This window comes from Carassius auratus, unplaced genomic scaffold, assembly GCF_003368295.1.
Source record: "Carassius auratus strain Wakin unplaced genomic scaffold, ASM336829v1 scaf_tig00029950, whole genome shotgun sequence".
Classification (NCBI taxonomy): Eukaryota; Metazoa; Chordata; class Actinopteri; order Cypriniformes; family Cyprinidae; genus Carassius; species Carassius auratus.
In genome coordinates, this window is record NW_020525813.1 from 115,778 (window position 1) to 133,477 (window position 17,700).

Sequence of the window (17,700 nt, forward strand, 5' to 3'; positions counted from 1 at the left end):
TGACATACAGCTCAGAGTTTGTGCTCTGCATTTAACCCATCCAAAGTGTGCGCACCCACACATATCGTGAGCACACACCTGGAGCAGTGTTCATCATTTATGCTGCAGTGCCTGGGAGCAGTTGGGGGTTTAGTGCCTTGCTCAAGGGCACCTCAGTCGTGGTATTGCCGGCCCGAGACTCAATCCCACAACCTTGGGGTTAGGAGTCAAGCTCTTTAACCATTAGCCCATGACTTCCCTGTTCTAGCACCTTAGTATTTGAAGGAGCCCTTGTTACATTATAGTCCTTCATGTCTGCTGCGTTCTCAAAACTCTGTCATTTTGATAATACCTAGAATATCAAAATCAACTGCTGGTGGCAGATCCTCTTCGTATTTAAATCCCAAAATCTGGAATAACCTACCTAACATTGGTCGGGAGACAGACAGACACACTCTGTCATTTTAAATCTAGATTAAAGACCCATCTATTTAACCTGGCTTACACATAACACACTAACACGTTTGTAATATTCAAATCCATTAAAGGATTTTTAGAATGCATTAATTATGAAAACCGGAACTTCCCAAAACACTTTCCATAACACATGGTGTACTTGCTACATCTCAACTCAACTCAACTTTATTTATAAAGCACTTTCAAGTGCTCTACAGAAAGTATAAAAGAGAAACATAAAAACCAAAACAGACATATGACATACACACTTACAAAGCATTGTCAAAAGCTAAAGAAAACAAATAAGTTTTAAGCACACTCTGAAAAACACGTTTTTACAGACTGAGGAAGGTCATTCCAAAGCCTAGGAGCTGCAACAGAAAACACCCGATCACCTTTACATTTTAAATGCGTACCTGGAACCACAAGAAGCAACTGATCATTCAAGCGCAAAGATCTGCTGGATTGACAGCGGCTGATTAAATCAGTAACATACTCAGGGGCTAAACCATGCTTTAGTTTAATTAAAACCAGAGTAATGTGTTCTCTCTTCTTAGAAAGTCTGGCAGCTGAGTTCTGAACGAGCTGCAAATGGGAGAAAGAACCCTGACTCACACCCAGATATAATACATTACAATAATCAAAACGTGAAGACACAAAGGTGTGAACAACTTTCTCCATATCATTAAAAGTAAAAATAGATTTCAATTTAGATATTGATCTAAGATGGAAGAAACTATTCATAACAACAGCATCGATTTGCTTCTAAAATTTAAGCTCAGAGTCAAAAATGACACCAAGGTTCCTCACGCTAGACAGTTTTTTCCCAGGAAACAACCCCAGGCAGTCATCATCCACACACCCCTTATTTCCAAACAAAATGATTTCAGTCTTATCCTCATTTAATTGGAGAAAGTTATTTGCTAGCCAACACTTACTTGCTGCCAAACATGCATGAAGATGGCACTTGAATAGCACTTTTATGCCCATGTTTCAGTGGTACATAAATTTGAGAATCATATGCATACAAATGACACTGAATCCTGAATTTCTCAAAAATAGAACCTAGAGGGAGCATATAAAGGGAAAATAAAATTGGTCCCAGAATTGAGCCCTGTGGAACCCAAACACAAGGGGGGCAATGGAAGAAAAATAATCTGACTGAAAGAGTCCTATCCTTCAAATAGGAAGAGAACCATTTCAGGGCTACACCCTGAATACCAACCTGATCCCTAAGATGATCAATGAGAATGTCATGATTAACTGTATCAAATGCCGCTGTAAGATCTAACAACAGCAAGACGACATGGTTTCTAGAATCAACACCTTGTAGGATATCATTAGACACCCTCAAAAGAGCCAATTCGGGACTATGACCAACTCCAAAACCTGACTGGAATATATCGCAGATGTTATTTCTAATTAAAAAGTCATTAAGCTGTGCATGCTCAATTTTTCTAGTATCTTTGAAATAAAAGGCAATTTTGAAATCGGAAGAAAACTACTCATGTTAAATGGGTCTAAGCTGTTTTTTTTTTTTTTTTATTCAAAGGGGCTGTATAACCGCATGCTTAAAACTAACTGGAGCAACACCAGATGACAAACTAATATTGATAATAGACAGAATACTTGGGCCAATTGAGTCAAGTACCTGCTTAAACAAAGAAGGAAGCACATCACCAGGAGACCTGGTGGACTTCATATTAGCAGTTATATCCTTAAGCTGCTGCAAAGACACAGACATGAAACTGGTCAATTGGTTCTGAGGGGCAACAGAATCAATAAAATCATTGTCAACAGATGAAATTAGAGATCTAATTCCATCAACTTTACCAATAAAAAAGTTTAAAAACTCTTCACACGTCGGCAGAAGGAGTGAGTGCAGGAGTAGCAGTAGGATGAAGAACAGTGAAAAGGTGAAAGTCTACACTTAAACTTGTCTTTAAAAACAACTGCAAGACCCCTGCCACGACCAACGGACCTAGGGGAACTGAAAAAACTGTAGCCAGGAGGAGAAAGTTTAGAAAGAAAAGTCATTTCACCAGCATTAAGCCAAGTCTCAGTAACAAATAAAAAATCTATTAGGATGAATGTCTAATTTGCCAGAGATCTCACGTTTATCAATGCCATTGTCACTGGAGTGGGAGTGGCATAAGAACATCGTTAGAAGAATGGCATCTACACTAATATTAGTCTGTTTCTCTCTTATTCCGATGTCACCGTAGCCACCAGATCCAGTCTGTGTCCAGATCAGAGGGTCACTGCAGTCACCCGGATCCAGTACGTATCCAGACCAGATGGTGGATCAGCACCTAGAAAGGACCTCTACATCCCTGAAAGACAGCGGAGACCAGGACAACTAGAGCCCAGATACAGATCCCCTGTAAAGACCTTGTCTCAGAGGACCTCCAGGACAAGACCACAGGAAACAGATGATTCTTCTGCACAATCTGACTTTGCTGCAGCCTGGAATTGAACTACTGGTTTCGTCTGGTCAGAGGAGAACTGGCCCCCAACTGAGCCTGGTTTCTCCCAAGGTTTTTTCTCCATTCTGTCACTGATGGAGTTTTGGTTCCTCTGGCTTGCTTAGTTAGAGACACATATTTTCCAGTAATACGTCGACTTGATAGCACAGATACTGTTTAAACTGAACTGAGTTGTTTGATGGCATCACTGAATTCAATGCCATTCAGGCCCAGAAGCAAATGTCATCAAGAATGACAGGCAAGGCAAGAATGGATCGCCATCATTCAGGCCCAGAAGCAAATGTCCAGCCAGAGAGAATTGCAGAGGTTTTGAAAGACAAAGGTCAACACTGTAAATATTGACTCATTATATATTTTTTTGCCAATAAAAGCCTTTAAACCTTATGATATACTTATCATTGTTTTTCAGTACACCATAGAAAAATGGGGAAAACTCTTTACGCTTACTGAAGATGCAACTGAGTGTGTTCATGTGGACACTCTTCAGAACTGACAATTTGACATCATACACGAAGGCTATTTTTAATTTAATTTTTTATGTAGATAAAAAGTTGTTGCATATTGTTAAAATGGTAAAAATGTGGAAGTTATATCTTTGTAGGATTGTCGACTCTATAGAACAGCATCAAGGGTAAGCGAGTGTCTGGTGAATATATAAACTAAAACTAACTTTACAGTGCTTTTTTATCATAGTTTTTGGCATTTTGGCATTTCAACATCTCGTTTTTGTCAGTGAAAAAAAATGAACACAGCTCTGCAGCACTTCATTACGCACTGCTCTCTGTGTTGTTAAGATATTGATTCATTATTTAGGCTGTTCTGCATTCTAACAACGTTCATCAATGAAAGATTTTTGATATGGCCAATCAACAGAGGTGGGTAGAGTACCCAAAAACTGTACTCAAGTAAAAGTAAATGGGTCGAATGAGTCGAGGCCGGTGGAGTAATAGAAAATGAGTGACACCTGCGCCACTCATGGGTCTCGAGTCTCACGGAGGAGCTCCAGAAGTATACAAAGGAGGAGTTACGACAGTGAAGGACGAGAGAGGACCAGGGGCCTGTTCTTCGTACGTCGCTAACTCAGTTAGCTGGATTTGATTGTTGACGATTTGGCGTGATCTTGTATCGTTTGGTTCTTCGAAGCTCATCCCGGAGCTGCTGTCATAGCAACAGGTCCGTAAGCTTAAACCTGCTCGGGAGCAGCTTATTTCATGTAAACAGCATTAGATCGCTTCTTTTCAACCAGAACTGATACTCAACATATGTCTGCTACCACCGTTACTTTATTACAAGAGTATCGTACTGATCCAGGGACAATAATTTAAAATAATAATCATTAAAAATATATATTTAAAAATAATATAAAAATGTTGTGTAGTCCATAACAGCCTACTATAGACACAGCCAAATTTACTTACTGAAATATTTATTTGTCATAAAATTACTTCATAATTATATTAGAGTCTTACACACATGCCATACAGATAATAGAGTCGTGCATTATTTTGAGTGATGACCACTATTATAAGAGTGGCTTGATGAGCGCAGGAGATGCAGATAACATGATATTGACCCTAAAGAAACTTTCATTTAATGCTGTCACGTAACAAATCTGTCCCAATATAAAATGAAATGAATAGATAATTTCTACATTTAAATAAAAATGTAAAGACTGCAGAACTATTATGAATTGCGAATCTAAATAATTGTGAATCATGAAAAAAAATTATAATAAAATGAAAACATGTATGTATTATCTGTTTCATGTATCTATTATAACATTTATGTAGTTTTGTTTGCTTGGCTGTTTCCTTATGAAAGTCCAGAAATTTGATTTTCGTCAGGTGTCGTTTTAAATTATATGACATCATTACATTGCCGTATTGCCACCTGCCAATCGCTGCACTGCTGATCATGGTTTCGAGTATCGATACATATCCCCTTTTAAGACAACACATGAACCCGAAATTATCTCAGATAACTCAATCAAGCGATACTAATCATACACAACACCCTAACCCTAACCCAATTAGCCGGATCAGGATTAGCACGGTGATATCATCTTGGATGTGTCATTTGATCTCGGATGTAATAAGCGACGTACGAAGAACAGGCCCCAGGCCTGGATTTTATTTTGTGTTTGGTTTTGTTTGTGCGCGGCAGTCGTCCATGAGGGGCTGTCACACTGTGTTGTGTTTATTAAATTATTAAAGTTTGATGCTCGAAGCGGTGGGCTGGAGTGGGTTGCCAGGGGGGGGGGGGCAAGCTCAGAGATGGCTGCCGTCCGTGAGGGAGTGAAGGAGTCACCGCCGTTTGCCTGGGACTGGAGCTTGCTGCCATCCGCCATGATTGGGGAGGGAATGGGGGACTCCTCTTTGATAGAACTGACTGCCCGAATCTGAAGGAGCCAGCGGAGGAGTGTCATGCCATCCACCAAACCAGTGGTGGTTTTGTATGCAAACATCAATGCCTTTAATTTTTTGCAAGCAGCTATTGGTACCAGTGCCAACTGATAAACATAGGTGTGACATGTATTCTTTTCGGCTCATAAAAAATTAATCTTGCTGCTGCATTTGGGCTTAATTGTAAAGGTTTGATAGAACTGGCTGGAAGACCCACCAGGAGAGCCTTGCAATAGTCCAGCCTGGACAGAACAAGAGCTTGAACAAGGAGTTGTGCAGCTTGTTCCCAAAGAAAGGGCCTGATCTTCTTAATGTTAAATAAAGCAAATCAGAAGGACCGGACAGTTTTAGCAATGTGGTCTGAGAAAGTCAGCTGATCATCAATCATAACTTTCTGGCTTCCATAAGGTTTCTGGCTGTTTTTGAAGTAGTAATGGTTGATGTGCCTAACTTGATGTGAAATTGTGATGAAACGTTAAGCTTTGAAAAGCTTTGCAAATGCAACTAAAATGTACATAAATTGCAATAAGTACATAGATTAAATAAATACTACCATCAGATCTGAAGCATTCCTATATATACAATTTTATGTAGATGGAATAGACCCTTGTTTGAGAAAAAAGTTTGCATAAGGAAAACGTAAGTTTGCTTGTGAAAAAATAGAGGAAACACTTCCCAAATGTACATGATTTTAAAATCACGTTTATCGGATCAAATCAGAGAATCTCTTTTAGAGCACAAGTTATTTGTGTATTTTTATTTTTGGAGCCACAGCCATTTCATTTGTATTTATTTTTTGTTGTTGTTGTTGTTGTCCTTACTGTTGTTTGAGAAATGTAGCTTATTAGTGTGTTCAGCAAGTGATGAATGCTAGCTTTAGGAGTAGATGGTTGTTGCTGAACAGTTTTCCCCTTCTCTGCTCCATTACAGAACTATTCGGGCACACTTAGGAGAACAGGAGGTTTCCATCTCGCTGACCATAGATGCTGTGGAGGAGAGTGACCTGGGTAACTACTCCTGTTATGTGGAGAACGGCCATGGCAGACGACAAGCCAACATCCAGCTCAGCAAGAGGGGTAAGAGACACTGAAGAGCACTGAGCAGCACTTTCTAATCATGTCTGGTCTCCAGGTGACTCCTTTATTTCTATAGCGCTTTATACAGTACAGGTTGTGTCAATGCAGCTTCACAATGTTAAACAGGAAAATAGTGTGTAATTTACCAGCTGCTCTTAGTTTTGCTGAAAAATTTTCCAATATTATTGACCATATTATTTGAAGTAATAAAGATGCACTTAAAAAAGTTAATAAAAGTACATTTGAAAAGTAAAAATGTTGATTGTGAATGATGCTTCTTAACATCTTACTCCATGCTTAGCTGGATATTTATGCAACATTAAGATTCCTTCCCTTCTTAGAGACCTAGTTTCCTTTAGTTGAGAATATTTTTACATAATAAATCGCTTCTCTTTTAAAATATGAATCTGAGAAGTGCTTTGATGGGAGACCGATCCTCTTCATTCTGTACATGAAAGAGATCACTCTTCACTTCTCTGTTTATTTCATGCCTGCAGTGCTCTGTTAGTAAATACACATCCATATGGGCTGATTCTACTCTACTGCAACACGTGACACTTGACAATTGTTTTTCTTTTAAATTCAATGGGTTAGATAATAGAAATAGAAACATCCGTTTGCCTGAGAATAAATTTCCTGTTGAGCCCATATCTGAGGGTTATGCTTTTAATTACCAGTTACCTTCAGATCCAAAAACCTGTAAGAATCGATTAACACTTTGACAGTTCCTACCCCAGCAGACACACTGAGAATTCATGGAGTTGAAAAACGACACAACTCGACTGCAGATGCATCAATGAGGCCATTTCCTTTGACAAACATTGAATTCATCAGCTTTCATCCTTCATTCCTTCATTCCAGAACATAGAACACATACACACAAAGGTAACCCTCATCTCTGCTCTCTGGCATGTTACCGCCGATGAGCAGAGCTGCTGATATAGACTTGACACAACACAAGAGCACAAGGTCATGAGTCTGTCAGGTCCACCTCCACATGAACTTTGTCCAGTTATACAGGATTCATCTTCATATGGTGCTGTGGCTTTTTCAGATTCTCAGCTCCTGTACTGACACAGAATAAGAACATCACAAATGCATTGATGGTGTTAAGCCTCATTTGGACAGTAATCAGACCCTGAATGCCTTGTTCCTCTATGTCTAGTGGTAATGACCTGTACTTCAGTGGAGGACAGTTAACAGTATTTTCACTTCCTTGCTTTACTTAAGTACATTTTTCAAGTATCTTTACTTTATTGGAGTGTTTTTATTTAGAGAAACAAGAAATACATAATATTGTACTTCCTCCACTATTTTGTTTTTTAAATAATGTTGTTCCTCATTTTGAACAGGAAAAATCATCATTCGCTCCAACATGCGATACCGTATGGAGTGCCAAACTTATATATATACTTTTATTTCCTTATGTATATTTATTTATTTTTTAATTTATTTATTTATACATTTCTTTATTTACACATTTATGTATTTATTTCTATATTTATAAGGGTAATGTGGCATGTGTTACCTCAGGAATATCAAGCCAGTGTAGGTGAGTTGTAAGCTTTGAGATCACAGTGACACCTTGTGTTACATAAACAAAAAGAAGAAGTGTAGCCTACATGCAAAGTCATTTGAGCTAGGACAAACTCTTCCTGTTTACTTTACAGCTTGCAGTGGTTCATGCAGCTCCATTCGTTCACAATGAATAATAATTTTACTATAAATAATATTTACAGACAAGATAAATAAAAAATAAAATTGGAAATAAATAAATTAGCTCATTCAAATACTGAGGTGCTAAATCATTCAGGGCTTAATAAGTAATAAGCAAGATTTTAAAATCTATACAATGTTTGATAGGGATTGAGGTCATAAACTCATTAATTAACGTTTCTGCATTGAACACATTGAAACATATTTAGATATATTTTTTACATAGAAACATGCAGTTTTACAAATGTGTCTTTCTAAGGAAAGATTGCGATCAAATAGCACACCTAGGTTCCTAACTGATGAAGAATTGACAGAGCAACCATCAAGTCTTAGACAGTGTTCTAGGTTATTACAAGCAGAGTTTTTAGGTCCTATGATTAACACCTCTGTTTTTTCAGAATTTAGCAGTAAGAAATTACTCGTCATCCAGTTTTTTATATCGACTATGCATTCCATTAGTTTTTCAAATTGGTGTGTTTCACCGGGCCGCGAAGAAATATAGAGCTGAGTATCATCAGCATAACAGTGAAAGCTAACACCATGTTTCCTGATGATATCTCCCAAGGGTAACATATAAAGCGTGAAGAGTAGCGGCCCTAGTACTGAGCCTTGAGGTACTCCATACTGCACTTGTGATCGATATGATACATCTTCATTCACTGCTACGAACTGATGGCGGTCATATAAGTACGATTTAAACCATGCTAATGCACTTCCACTGATGCCAACAAAGTGTTCAAGTCTATGCAAAAGAATGTGGTGGTCAATTGTGTCAAACGCAGCACTAAGATCCGATAAAACTAATAGAGAGATACACCCACGATCAGATGATAAGAGCAGATCATTTGTAACTCTAAGGAGAACAGTCTCAGTACTATGATACGGTCTAAATCCTGACTGGAAATCCTCACATATACCATTTTTAAGTATGTAAGTATGTATATCTCCCAAGGGTAACATGTAAAGCATGAAAAGTAATGTTTCAGAAGTGTATGAAAAGCCGCCATACCCAGTTAAATAAAATATATAGCATTATTAAATGTACAATAATAATAATAAAAAAACTATGCTTTTGTACTTTCACTGGAGTTAAATTGAAAAGGAGTACTTAATACTTTTACTGGAATAATATTTTATTAGGGTATTTGCACTTTTATTCATTGTGTACCAGCCAATTGTTAGTGTGATCAATCTGTGCACTGGTAGGCACAGACTCAATGGAGCACAGAAAGGGTTTGCTCACTTTGGTGTTTGTTTGACAGGTTTAACACACACAGGATGGAAAGAACAATATCAGGAGTCCTAATCTGAGAGATAGACGTTTCACTCTAACCTGATCACATTGTTTATTGACAGCGCGAGCGTTTGCTGATGTATGGCAGGTGTATTACTGTATAACTGTCTCTCTGTCTGTCTGTCTCTCAGCAGAACTCATGTACACGGTGGAGCTGGCTGGAGGTTTGGGAGCCATTCTGCTGATGTTGATATTTTTGGTGTCCCTTTATAAGTGTTACAGAATTGAACTCATGCTCTTCTACAGAAATCACTTTGGCAGTGAGGATGTGGATGGAGGTAAGGAATATTAGAAAGAAGTTCCAACAATCTAGATAGAGCACTGTAGTATTCATTATTAATACTATTTTCTTGAGCTGGTATGGTTGATCAGTTTCTCCTTCACAATACAGTAATTCGTGAAGAGGCACAAGGCATTAAAATGCTTTAGTGACCCAATGCTTGGTCAGCTTAAGAAATATATTTTCATCAACATTAACATCCCTAGGATGTGTTGCTGGTTGTTTTTATGTCCCTTAGATCAAATTTAGTTGATGTTCCAATGTTTTGATCTTCTCAGTTTTCTGATGCGAGTCTTGCTCTATTGGGGCTATTCTTCATTACTTCTGCTTTCGGTTCAGTAAATATATATATATATATATATATATATATATATATATATATATATATATATATATATATATATATATATATATATATGTGTATGTATGTATGTATGTATGTATGTTTAATAAGTCAAGTCACCTTAATTTATATAGCGCTTTAAACAAAAAGGATTGCGTCAAAGCAGCTGAACAACATTAATTAGGAAATAATGTCAATAATGCAAAATGACAGTTAAAGGCAGTTCATCATTGAATTCAGTGATGTCATCATCTAAGTTCAGTTTACATAGTATCTGTTCAACCATTTGCAATTAAGTCGATACAACGATATCGCTGTAGATGAAGTGACCCCAACTAAGCAAGCCAGAGGCGACAGCGGCAAGGAACCGAAACTCCATCGGTGACAGAATGGAGAAAAAAACCTTGGGAGAAACCAGGCTCAGTTGGGGGGCCAGTTCTCCTCTGACCAGACGAAACCAGTAGTTCAATTCCAGACTGCAGCAAAGTCAGATTGTGCAGAAGAATCATCTGTTTCCTTTGGTCTTGTCCTGGTGCTCCTCTGAGACAAGGTCTTTACAGGGGATCTGTATCTGGGCTCTAGTTGTCCTGGTCTCCGCTGTCTTTCAGGGCAGTAGAGGTCCTTTCTAGGTGCTGATCCACCATCTGGTCTGGATACGTACTGGATCCGGGTGACTGCAGTGACCCTCTGATCTGGATACAGACTGAATCTGGTGGCTACGGTGACCTCGGAACAAGAGAGAAACAGACTAATATTAGTGTAGATGCCATTCTTTTAATGATATAGCACTTGATAGCAAATGAGTGCACAGATACTATTTAAAATGAACAGAGATGATGACATTACTGAATTCGATGATGAACTGCCTTTAACTGTCATGTTGCATTGTTGACATTATTTCCTAATTAATGTTGTTCAGTTGCTTTGACACAATCCTTTTTGTTTAAAGCACTATATAAATAAAGGTGACTTGACTTGATGACGATCAAAATAAAGTTTCATTGTGCAATTCATGCTGGGTGCCACTACAAATCTCCCAGCATGCATTGCACAATTACATTTTTCATTGTTACCCATGTTGAGATTCATAGGCTAAACATTGATTTCTGTGTTTAAGTCCTGCCACAGTTCAAAACTTTAAGCATTGTGGCGTGATTTTTATTTTTGTTAATATTCACCATAATAGTTGCCCAAAGTGCTTTGGGTGTACAGCAATACACAATTCATTTATTCATTCAAATTCATGTAATTTCTTATTTAAATGAAATGCAAGGATTCACAAACTTTTTTGCCATCTGATCATCTTTCACCTAATATTTACTTGAAAAACCCTGAGTTCTTAAAATGAATATTTTAAAGGGGGGGTGAAATGCTCGTTTTCACTCAATATCCTGTTAATCTTGAGTACCTATAGAGTAGTACTGCATCCTTCATAACTCCAAAAAGTCTTTATTTTTATTATATTTATAAGAGAAAGATAGTGCCTAGAGGCGTGACGTGTGGGCGGAGCTAAAGAATCACGAGCGCCAGTAGGCTTTTGAGTTGAGAGCATGTGGAAGCTGTGACACAGATCCAGAGGCTGAAATTTAACAAGAGCAGCATCAGCAAAGGCGGTATGCTATGTGGTATGTACTGAAACTGTATATATTTGCTTAGCGGTTTTGGAAAATGACTAAGTTCCACTTTATGTCGTCTTTTTTTTTTTTTTTTTTTTTAAGCTGTACATGTGGAAAGTGCAGTTTGATGACAACATCGCATGTTGTTTACTTGATGTGCTTACGGGCTGATAGCTAAGTTAACAACACAGAGATATTTGAAGCAGTTTTACTCACCGCATGTGGTTCCAACACACAATCGTGACCCTTTTCCGTTGGGACTGCATTATCCTTAAGAAATAAACAATGTGCAATCCGAAATGCAGGGAACAAACAAAAACACTTGCACAACTCCGTTGATGCTCTGTATAAATAAACTCCATCCACTGGTCCCTTAATGCTGTTTCTCTTTTGGTAATCTGTGCAGGGTTGTCTTGCCCTGGCAACCAAAAACACACTTCTTTTGTGACATTTGGCGCCGCTCTGGCTCTGATCAGTGAAGTCTGTTGTGCTCTCAGTGCTCTGCTATACGGGAGCGCGCTCTTCCAGCAGAAGTGCGTCAGGACACATATAAGGAAATTCCGCTCCATCTAACGTCACACAGAGCCATACTCGAAAAAAACTTTCTGAAACTTGTGACAAACCGGAAGAGGTTTTTTTGGAACAAAAATACTCCTTCAAACGTACAACTTAATTTTTGAAACTTTGTCCATGTTTAGCATGGGAATCCAACTCTTTAACAGTGTAAAAAACTCAGTATGCATGAAATAGCATTTCACACCCCCTTTAATAATTATCTCATTTGCATGTTCACTGATGTTGGTTAATAGCCACATTACATAGAGGTAAACAAAATATTTCATTTTGTTTGTTTGTTTGTTTTATTTTGATTGATGTTACAGTTTTTTACAGATGCTAGGACACGTTTCTCAATACTTAGGTCACTTTTGCAAAACTCTTCACACAGTGAGCACAACAGAAGTCTATGTGGGCTAAACTGAGGATAAATTATCATTGCTTTGGCACAAAATGCATTCAATGACTACATCTCTCAAATTTCATGAATTCTTTTCACACTCAGACACAACAAACTGACAAAACTCTATGTACACAAAGGCCAATTTACACATGCTTACATACTGTTTTCAAAACTGTTAAACTTATGTTCAAAACAATAACATAATACAAAAATGGATAAGACAGCAATTTGCTAAATTTCTACAGTAATATTTGAATGAAATATATTTTAAATCTTAAAATTAAATGCTATAAAAACGATTGGACAATTAGTAGATTAGCATTACTATTGTATCACTACCAGTGGATGGTGTGTGTACAAATTCTTCAATTTTGGAATTTAAAAATAATAATAAATAAACTACATAAAATATTGATGAATTCTGCATCATGTCTGATTCATTCCGGTAACATACATTGCAGTGAATTATAAACAGAGATGTGTCCTTGTTTTACACAAGAAAACATTGTATAATGCTACATGTTGTTAGTGTGTTTAGGTCATTGTTTTGTGGTTGACAAAGTGTGTTTGTCGGCTGTCAACCTTTGCTAGTGTTCTGGAAGAATGAGTTGATTTGAGACCTGAAGAAAGTGTTTTGGTAGTTGTAGTGCATTTTGAATGTGAAATGAACTGCTTTGCCAAGCTGAAAGTTGGTTAGGAAAACTGTGTAAAGAGTTTTGCAAAAGTGACCTAAGTATTGAGAAACGTGTCCTGGCATCTGTAAAAAACTGTATTTGAAAATTACTTACATTTTTTTTTTAATGATTTAATTAATTAATAGCTTTGCATTAAGTTCACAAACCTTCGTTTGGGAAACCAAATGTAACAATGTACTGTTTAATGCACTTTATGTTGTTAATTACAAAGAATGGGCTATATTTTCTTACTCTTTGTATTTATATCAATATGGTACAAGATGATCCTATTAAATCATTGTGATAAATGAGTTAGTTCAGTAATCTAAAATTTGTCTGCTTGCATTACCTAAAATGTGTAATCTAATGTTTCATTGAGATTCTCTATTGTGTCTTTGTTTGTGTTTTAAGAAAATAAAGACTACGATGCATACGTGTCCTACACTAAAGTGGATCCAGACCAGTGGAGTCAGGAAACCACAGAGGAGGAACGTTTTGCTTTGGAGATTCTGCCAGACGTTATGGAAAAGCATTATGGGTATAAACTCTTCATTCCTGACAGGGACTTGATCCCAACTGGAAGTAAGTTGCATTCATTGTAAGGTGTTTGTTTGTGTTGTGTTCTCGTGTGCAGTGCTGCATCTTCACCCTATTGAATGTTCTTTGGACATTTTCATCATAATTTTTTATTTCAAGTACCTTTTGTTGGATAAGCTTTTTGTTTGGCTTGTTCCTTTTTTTTAAATTCAAAGTATTTTTTATAATAGTGTTTTGAGTAAAGTTTCTTGTACATAATTTGCTTATCTTTTCTTATTTTTCTCATTCGCTTGTATGTTTTTCGTTTGCTGGTCCAACACAACATGTATATCCATCTTGACATTTTTTATTTCTTGATTTGCGTGTGTTTTGCTTACATTCATTCAAGTCTGTTGTCTGGTGACTGTTAGATTTTAATATGGGATGAGGTGCTCAAAATCAGGGCTAATAATACATTTATTTGTGTTTGTGTTCAGGAATTATCAGCTCTTCATTGAGCAGCTCAAGCCATGTTTGATGTTAATTACTTCACTGATGTGAGCAACAGCTAACACTGTTAGCTCTGTTAGCCCTGCAGCCACAAGTCCCATATTAAACTGGATAAACTGGTGATCGTAACTGAAAATCCTAAGGCAAAAAGTCACAGTTATGCCAGTTTCTCTTGTGGAAGTCCTTGCTGTTTTTTTCTGATTGACTTTCTGCTTAATTGGCTGTTCAGACTTTCAATGTTGAAATATTTATGTCTAGGTTTCAGGAATGATCATTTCCAGGATGACACAAGACTCCTTAGAGGTATTCTTCCGTGGCCTTTTCCAATTGTCAACAAATCTGACTCACACCTTTTTGCAGACTTCACCTTTGGTGAAAATTGGGATGTGGCGCTGAGTTAAACCGGGATTCAGGTTGAGCAGAACACCATCATATGTTCTGAATGTAGAAAATGATATGAAAAAATCGACTTGGATGAGTCTAAGAGAGGTTTTGGGAGTTTCTGCTGTTAGAGAGCAAGTGATTTTGGACGGGTGGGGTTTGAACAGTGTTATTATGCTTTTCCTATTTGTTGTAAAGAAAGGCTTAAAAAAAGAGGCAGGGGAAAGATACAACATAACTCATATAGTGTGATTACTGCATTAAACAGTAAGACCTTATTGACTAGATCTGTTACTGTACTGGTGTAGCCGTCTAAAACAGTTCCAGTTTTAATTCCAGTCCACATTTCACATGTCTCTCTTATCTGATGCCCTTGGGTTCAGTTAAACGTGATTCGTTTTCTCAGCAGTGGTATTTTAGATCAATATATAAAACTTATATATGCTCACATCAGTGAAGTAATTAACATCAAACATGGCTTGAGCTGCTCAATGAAGAGCTGATAATTCCTTATTCAGAGCAGGATTTGTGTTTGATATCTGTCCTGTTCCCCCATTCTGTGTTGTCAGTATGTTGTTCTGTCATTGACTCATTCTGCTATTTTTATTTCACATCTTAAGGCTGGAATACACTGCACGACTTTTGAATTCTGAACAGATTTTAAAACATCAGGCACCATATACATACTGACTTTGGAAAAACTGGCCATCATCCACAGCAATGTTTATCTTGTTGCTAGGAGACATGTGACTAATTAAAACATTATGTGTTCTAAAATCAAATGCTAGATATCCTCCAACTAGACTATGAGACACAACACAATTTTCTGTGAAATCTGTTGACTCAAACCTGCAGACTGGCTCTGACTTATGGTGACTAGTGTTAACTTGTTCAAACTGTAAATCAGTGGAAAATCAGGACAAAAATCATGTAGTGTCTTCCAGCGTTTAGTAAGGTTCTTCAACAGATGTTTTTACTGCACACACAGTGCTATGCTGTGACTTTTTAAATCTGTTTTCACTCATAATTTGCTTGTAATTTTCAAATCACAAATAACTACAGAGAGTACAACAGCAAGTAACACATTCAATTAAGCGTCCAAATTTGAAGTAGATAGTATTCAAAATCCTTTTTAAAGCAAAACAGGTGAATAAAAACTGATGTTTTTACTTTGAAAACGTGGAAACTGTTGACGCTCTGTTTATCTCTGTCTCTCAGCCTACATCGAGGATGTGGCTCGCTGCGTCGACCAGAGTAAACGTCTCATCATTGTCATGACACCCAACTACGTGGTGAGGCGCGGCTGGAGCATCTTTGAGCTGGAGACGCGGCTGCACAACATGCTGGTCAACGGCGAGATCAAAGTCATCCTCATTGAATGTGCTGAACTGCGGGGAATTATGAACTACCAGGAAGTGGAGGCTCTCAAACACACTATCAAACTGTTGACGGTCATCAAGTGGCCGGGTCCCGAGAGCAGCAAGCTCAACTCCAAGTTCTGGAAGCATCTGCAGTATGAAATGCCGTTTAAGCGGCCAGAACCCAAGCTGTCACATGAGCAGGTGCTGGATGTCAGCGAGCAAGGCCCGTTTGGAGAGCTGCAGACCGTCTCTGCCATTTCTATGGCTGCAGCCACCTCCACCGCCATGGCCACAGTGCATCCTGAGCTGCCCTCCACCTTCCACAACACGTACCACACACAGCTGCGGCAGAAGCACTACTACAGGAGCTACGAGTACGACATTCCCTCATCTGGCACCCTCCCGCCGCTGTCCTCACTTGGCAGCCAACACACCTACTGCAACATCCCCATGACACTGCTGAATGGCCAGCGAGTACAGGGGAAGCCGGGCCACCTGCAGCAGCAAGCCCTGGAGGAGCAGCACGTCAACAACGCCATGCTGCCACTGCTGCCCCGCGAGACCAGCATTTCAAGTGTGATCTGGTGACAGCATGGGGAATGGACATTTCTGTGAATGCTACTTATTAAGACCCTTAAAAACTGCTGCTGTTGACTTTGCACCGTGATTCACAGGGGTTCGAAACTGAAGGGATGTGATGAAGACAGATCAACGTGGAGGTTCATTCTCACAAACAGCTCATTCATACTCTCTCAAGGAATACAGGGTCTTGTACATATGTTTGCAGTTTCTTTGTAGCATTAGATTTTTTTTCAGTTTTGATCTTCTGTTTTCTTTTTCAAATGTCTGATTTGTCCTTTACCCCTTATGAAACGACTGAGCAGAGACACCTGAGACAAAGTAAAGACTGACCTGTTGTGTTTTTCTCTTGACTTGTTTTCAAGTACAATACTTGTTTTGTAAGTCATTATGGAATTTGTGATGTTGTACTGTTCTATTTTATTTTATTTTATTTTTTGTAGTCAGTCAGTGAGATGTATCTGCTTTGAAGAAAAACACCATTATGCAAATACTCCTGAGGCCTGGAAGCTCTTCTTCTTGCTGAATAAACAACTGAGCAGATGATGTTCAAGAGGAAAAACTAGATGTTGTAACGATGCTCTAGTGTCTCTGCTTCTCTCTGTTTCTCTCTCTAAGCTGTTGAGACTTTCTGTAAGAAAAGAAAGAAAAAAACAGCTTTGCTGTTCAGCTTGATAGTGAGAACTTAAGAAAAAATATATTATTTTAAAAGAAAAAAAAAATCTATTTTATAACAAAATGATTTTCTTGGAAAGACACAGTAGGTAATTTCATTCATGTCATTACTGGAAGCACTGGAGGGACATTTTGGCTCACCAGTTCAAATAATTGTGTGTATGTATGTATATATATATATATATATATATATATATATATATATATATATATATATATATTTTAAAGACATTTTACATCAGTAAAAGTCTCATGTCTCTAACATTTTAACTGCACATTGGAATCTATTATCCTCCACTGTAGTGCCTCCTGCTGCTCCACCACAAACACCATCCACAGGTTAAGAGCGGTACTGCATCACAGTTGCATTTTCTCACTGTTTCTTAGGTACTGCCATG

The 17,700-nt window shown here is 38.0% G+C and overlaps 1 protein-coding gene across 1 annotated transcript in view; it reads left to right on the forward strand.

Moving 5' to 3' along the window:
- Positions 1-17,410, forward strand: part of LOC113079966 (interleukin-1 receptor accessory protein-like 1-B) — a 131,083-nt gene extending 113,673 nt beyond the window's left edge. The window contains exons 9-13 of the mRNA XM_026252211.1: positions 6,254-6,399; positions 9,544-9,687; positions 13,692-13,862; positions 14,565-14,609; positions 15,906-17,410. Of these exons, the coding sequence (XP_026107996.1) occupies positions 6,254-6,399; positions 9,544-9,687; positions 13,692-13,862; positions 14,565-14,609; positions 15,906-16,636 (1,237 nt within the window). The 3' untranslated portion in view covers positions 16,637-17,410. The remainder of the gene's footprint in view (positions 1-6,253; positions 6,400-9,543; positions 9,688-13,691; positions 13,863-14,564; positions 14,610-15,905) is intronic.
- The last annotated feature ends 290 nt before the right edge of the window (positions 17,411-17,700 follow it).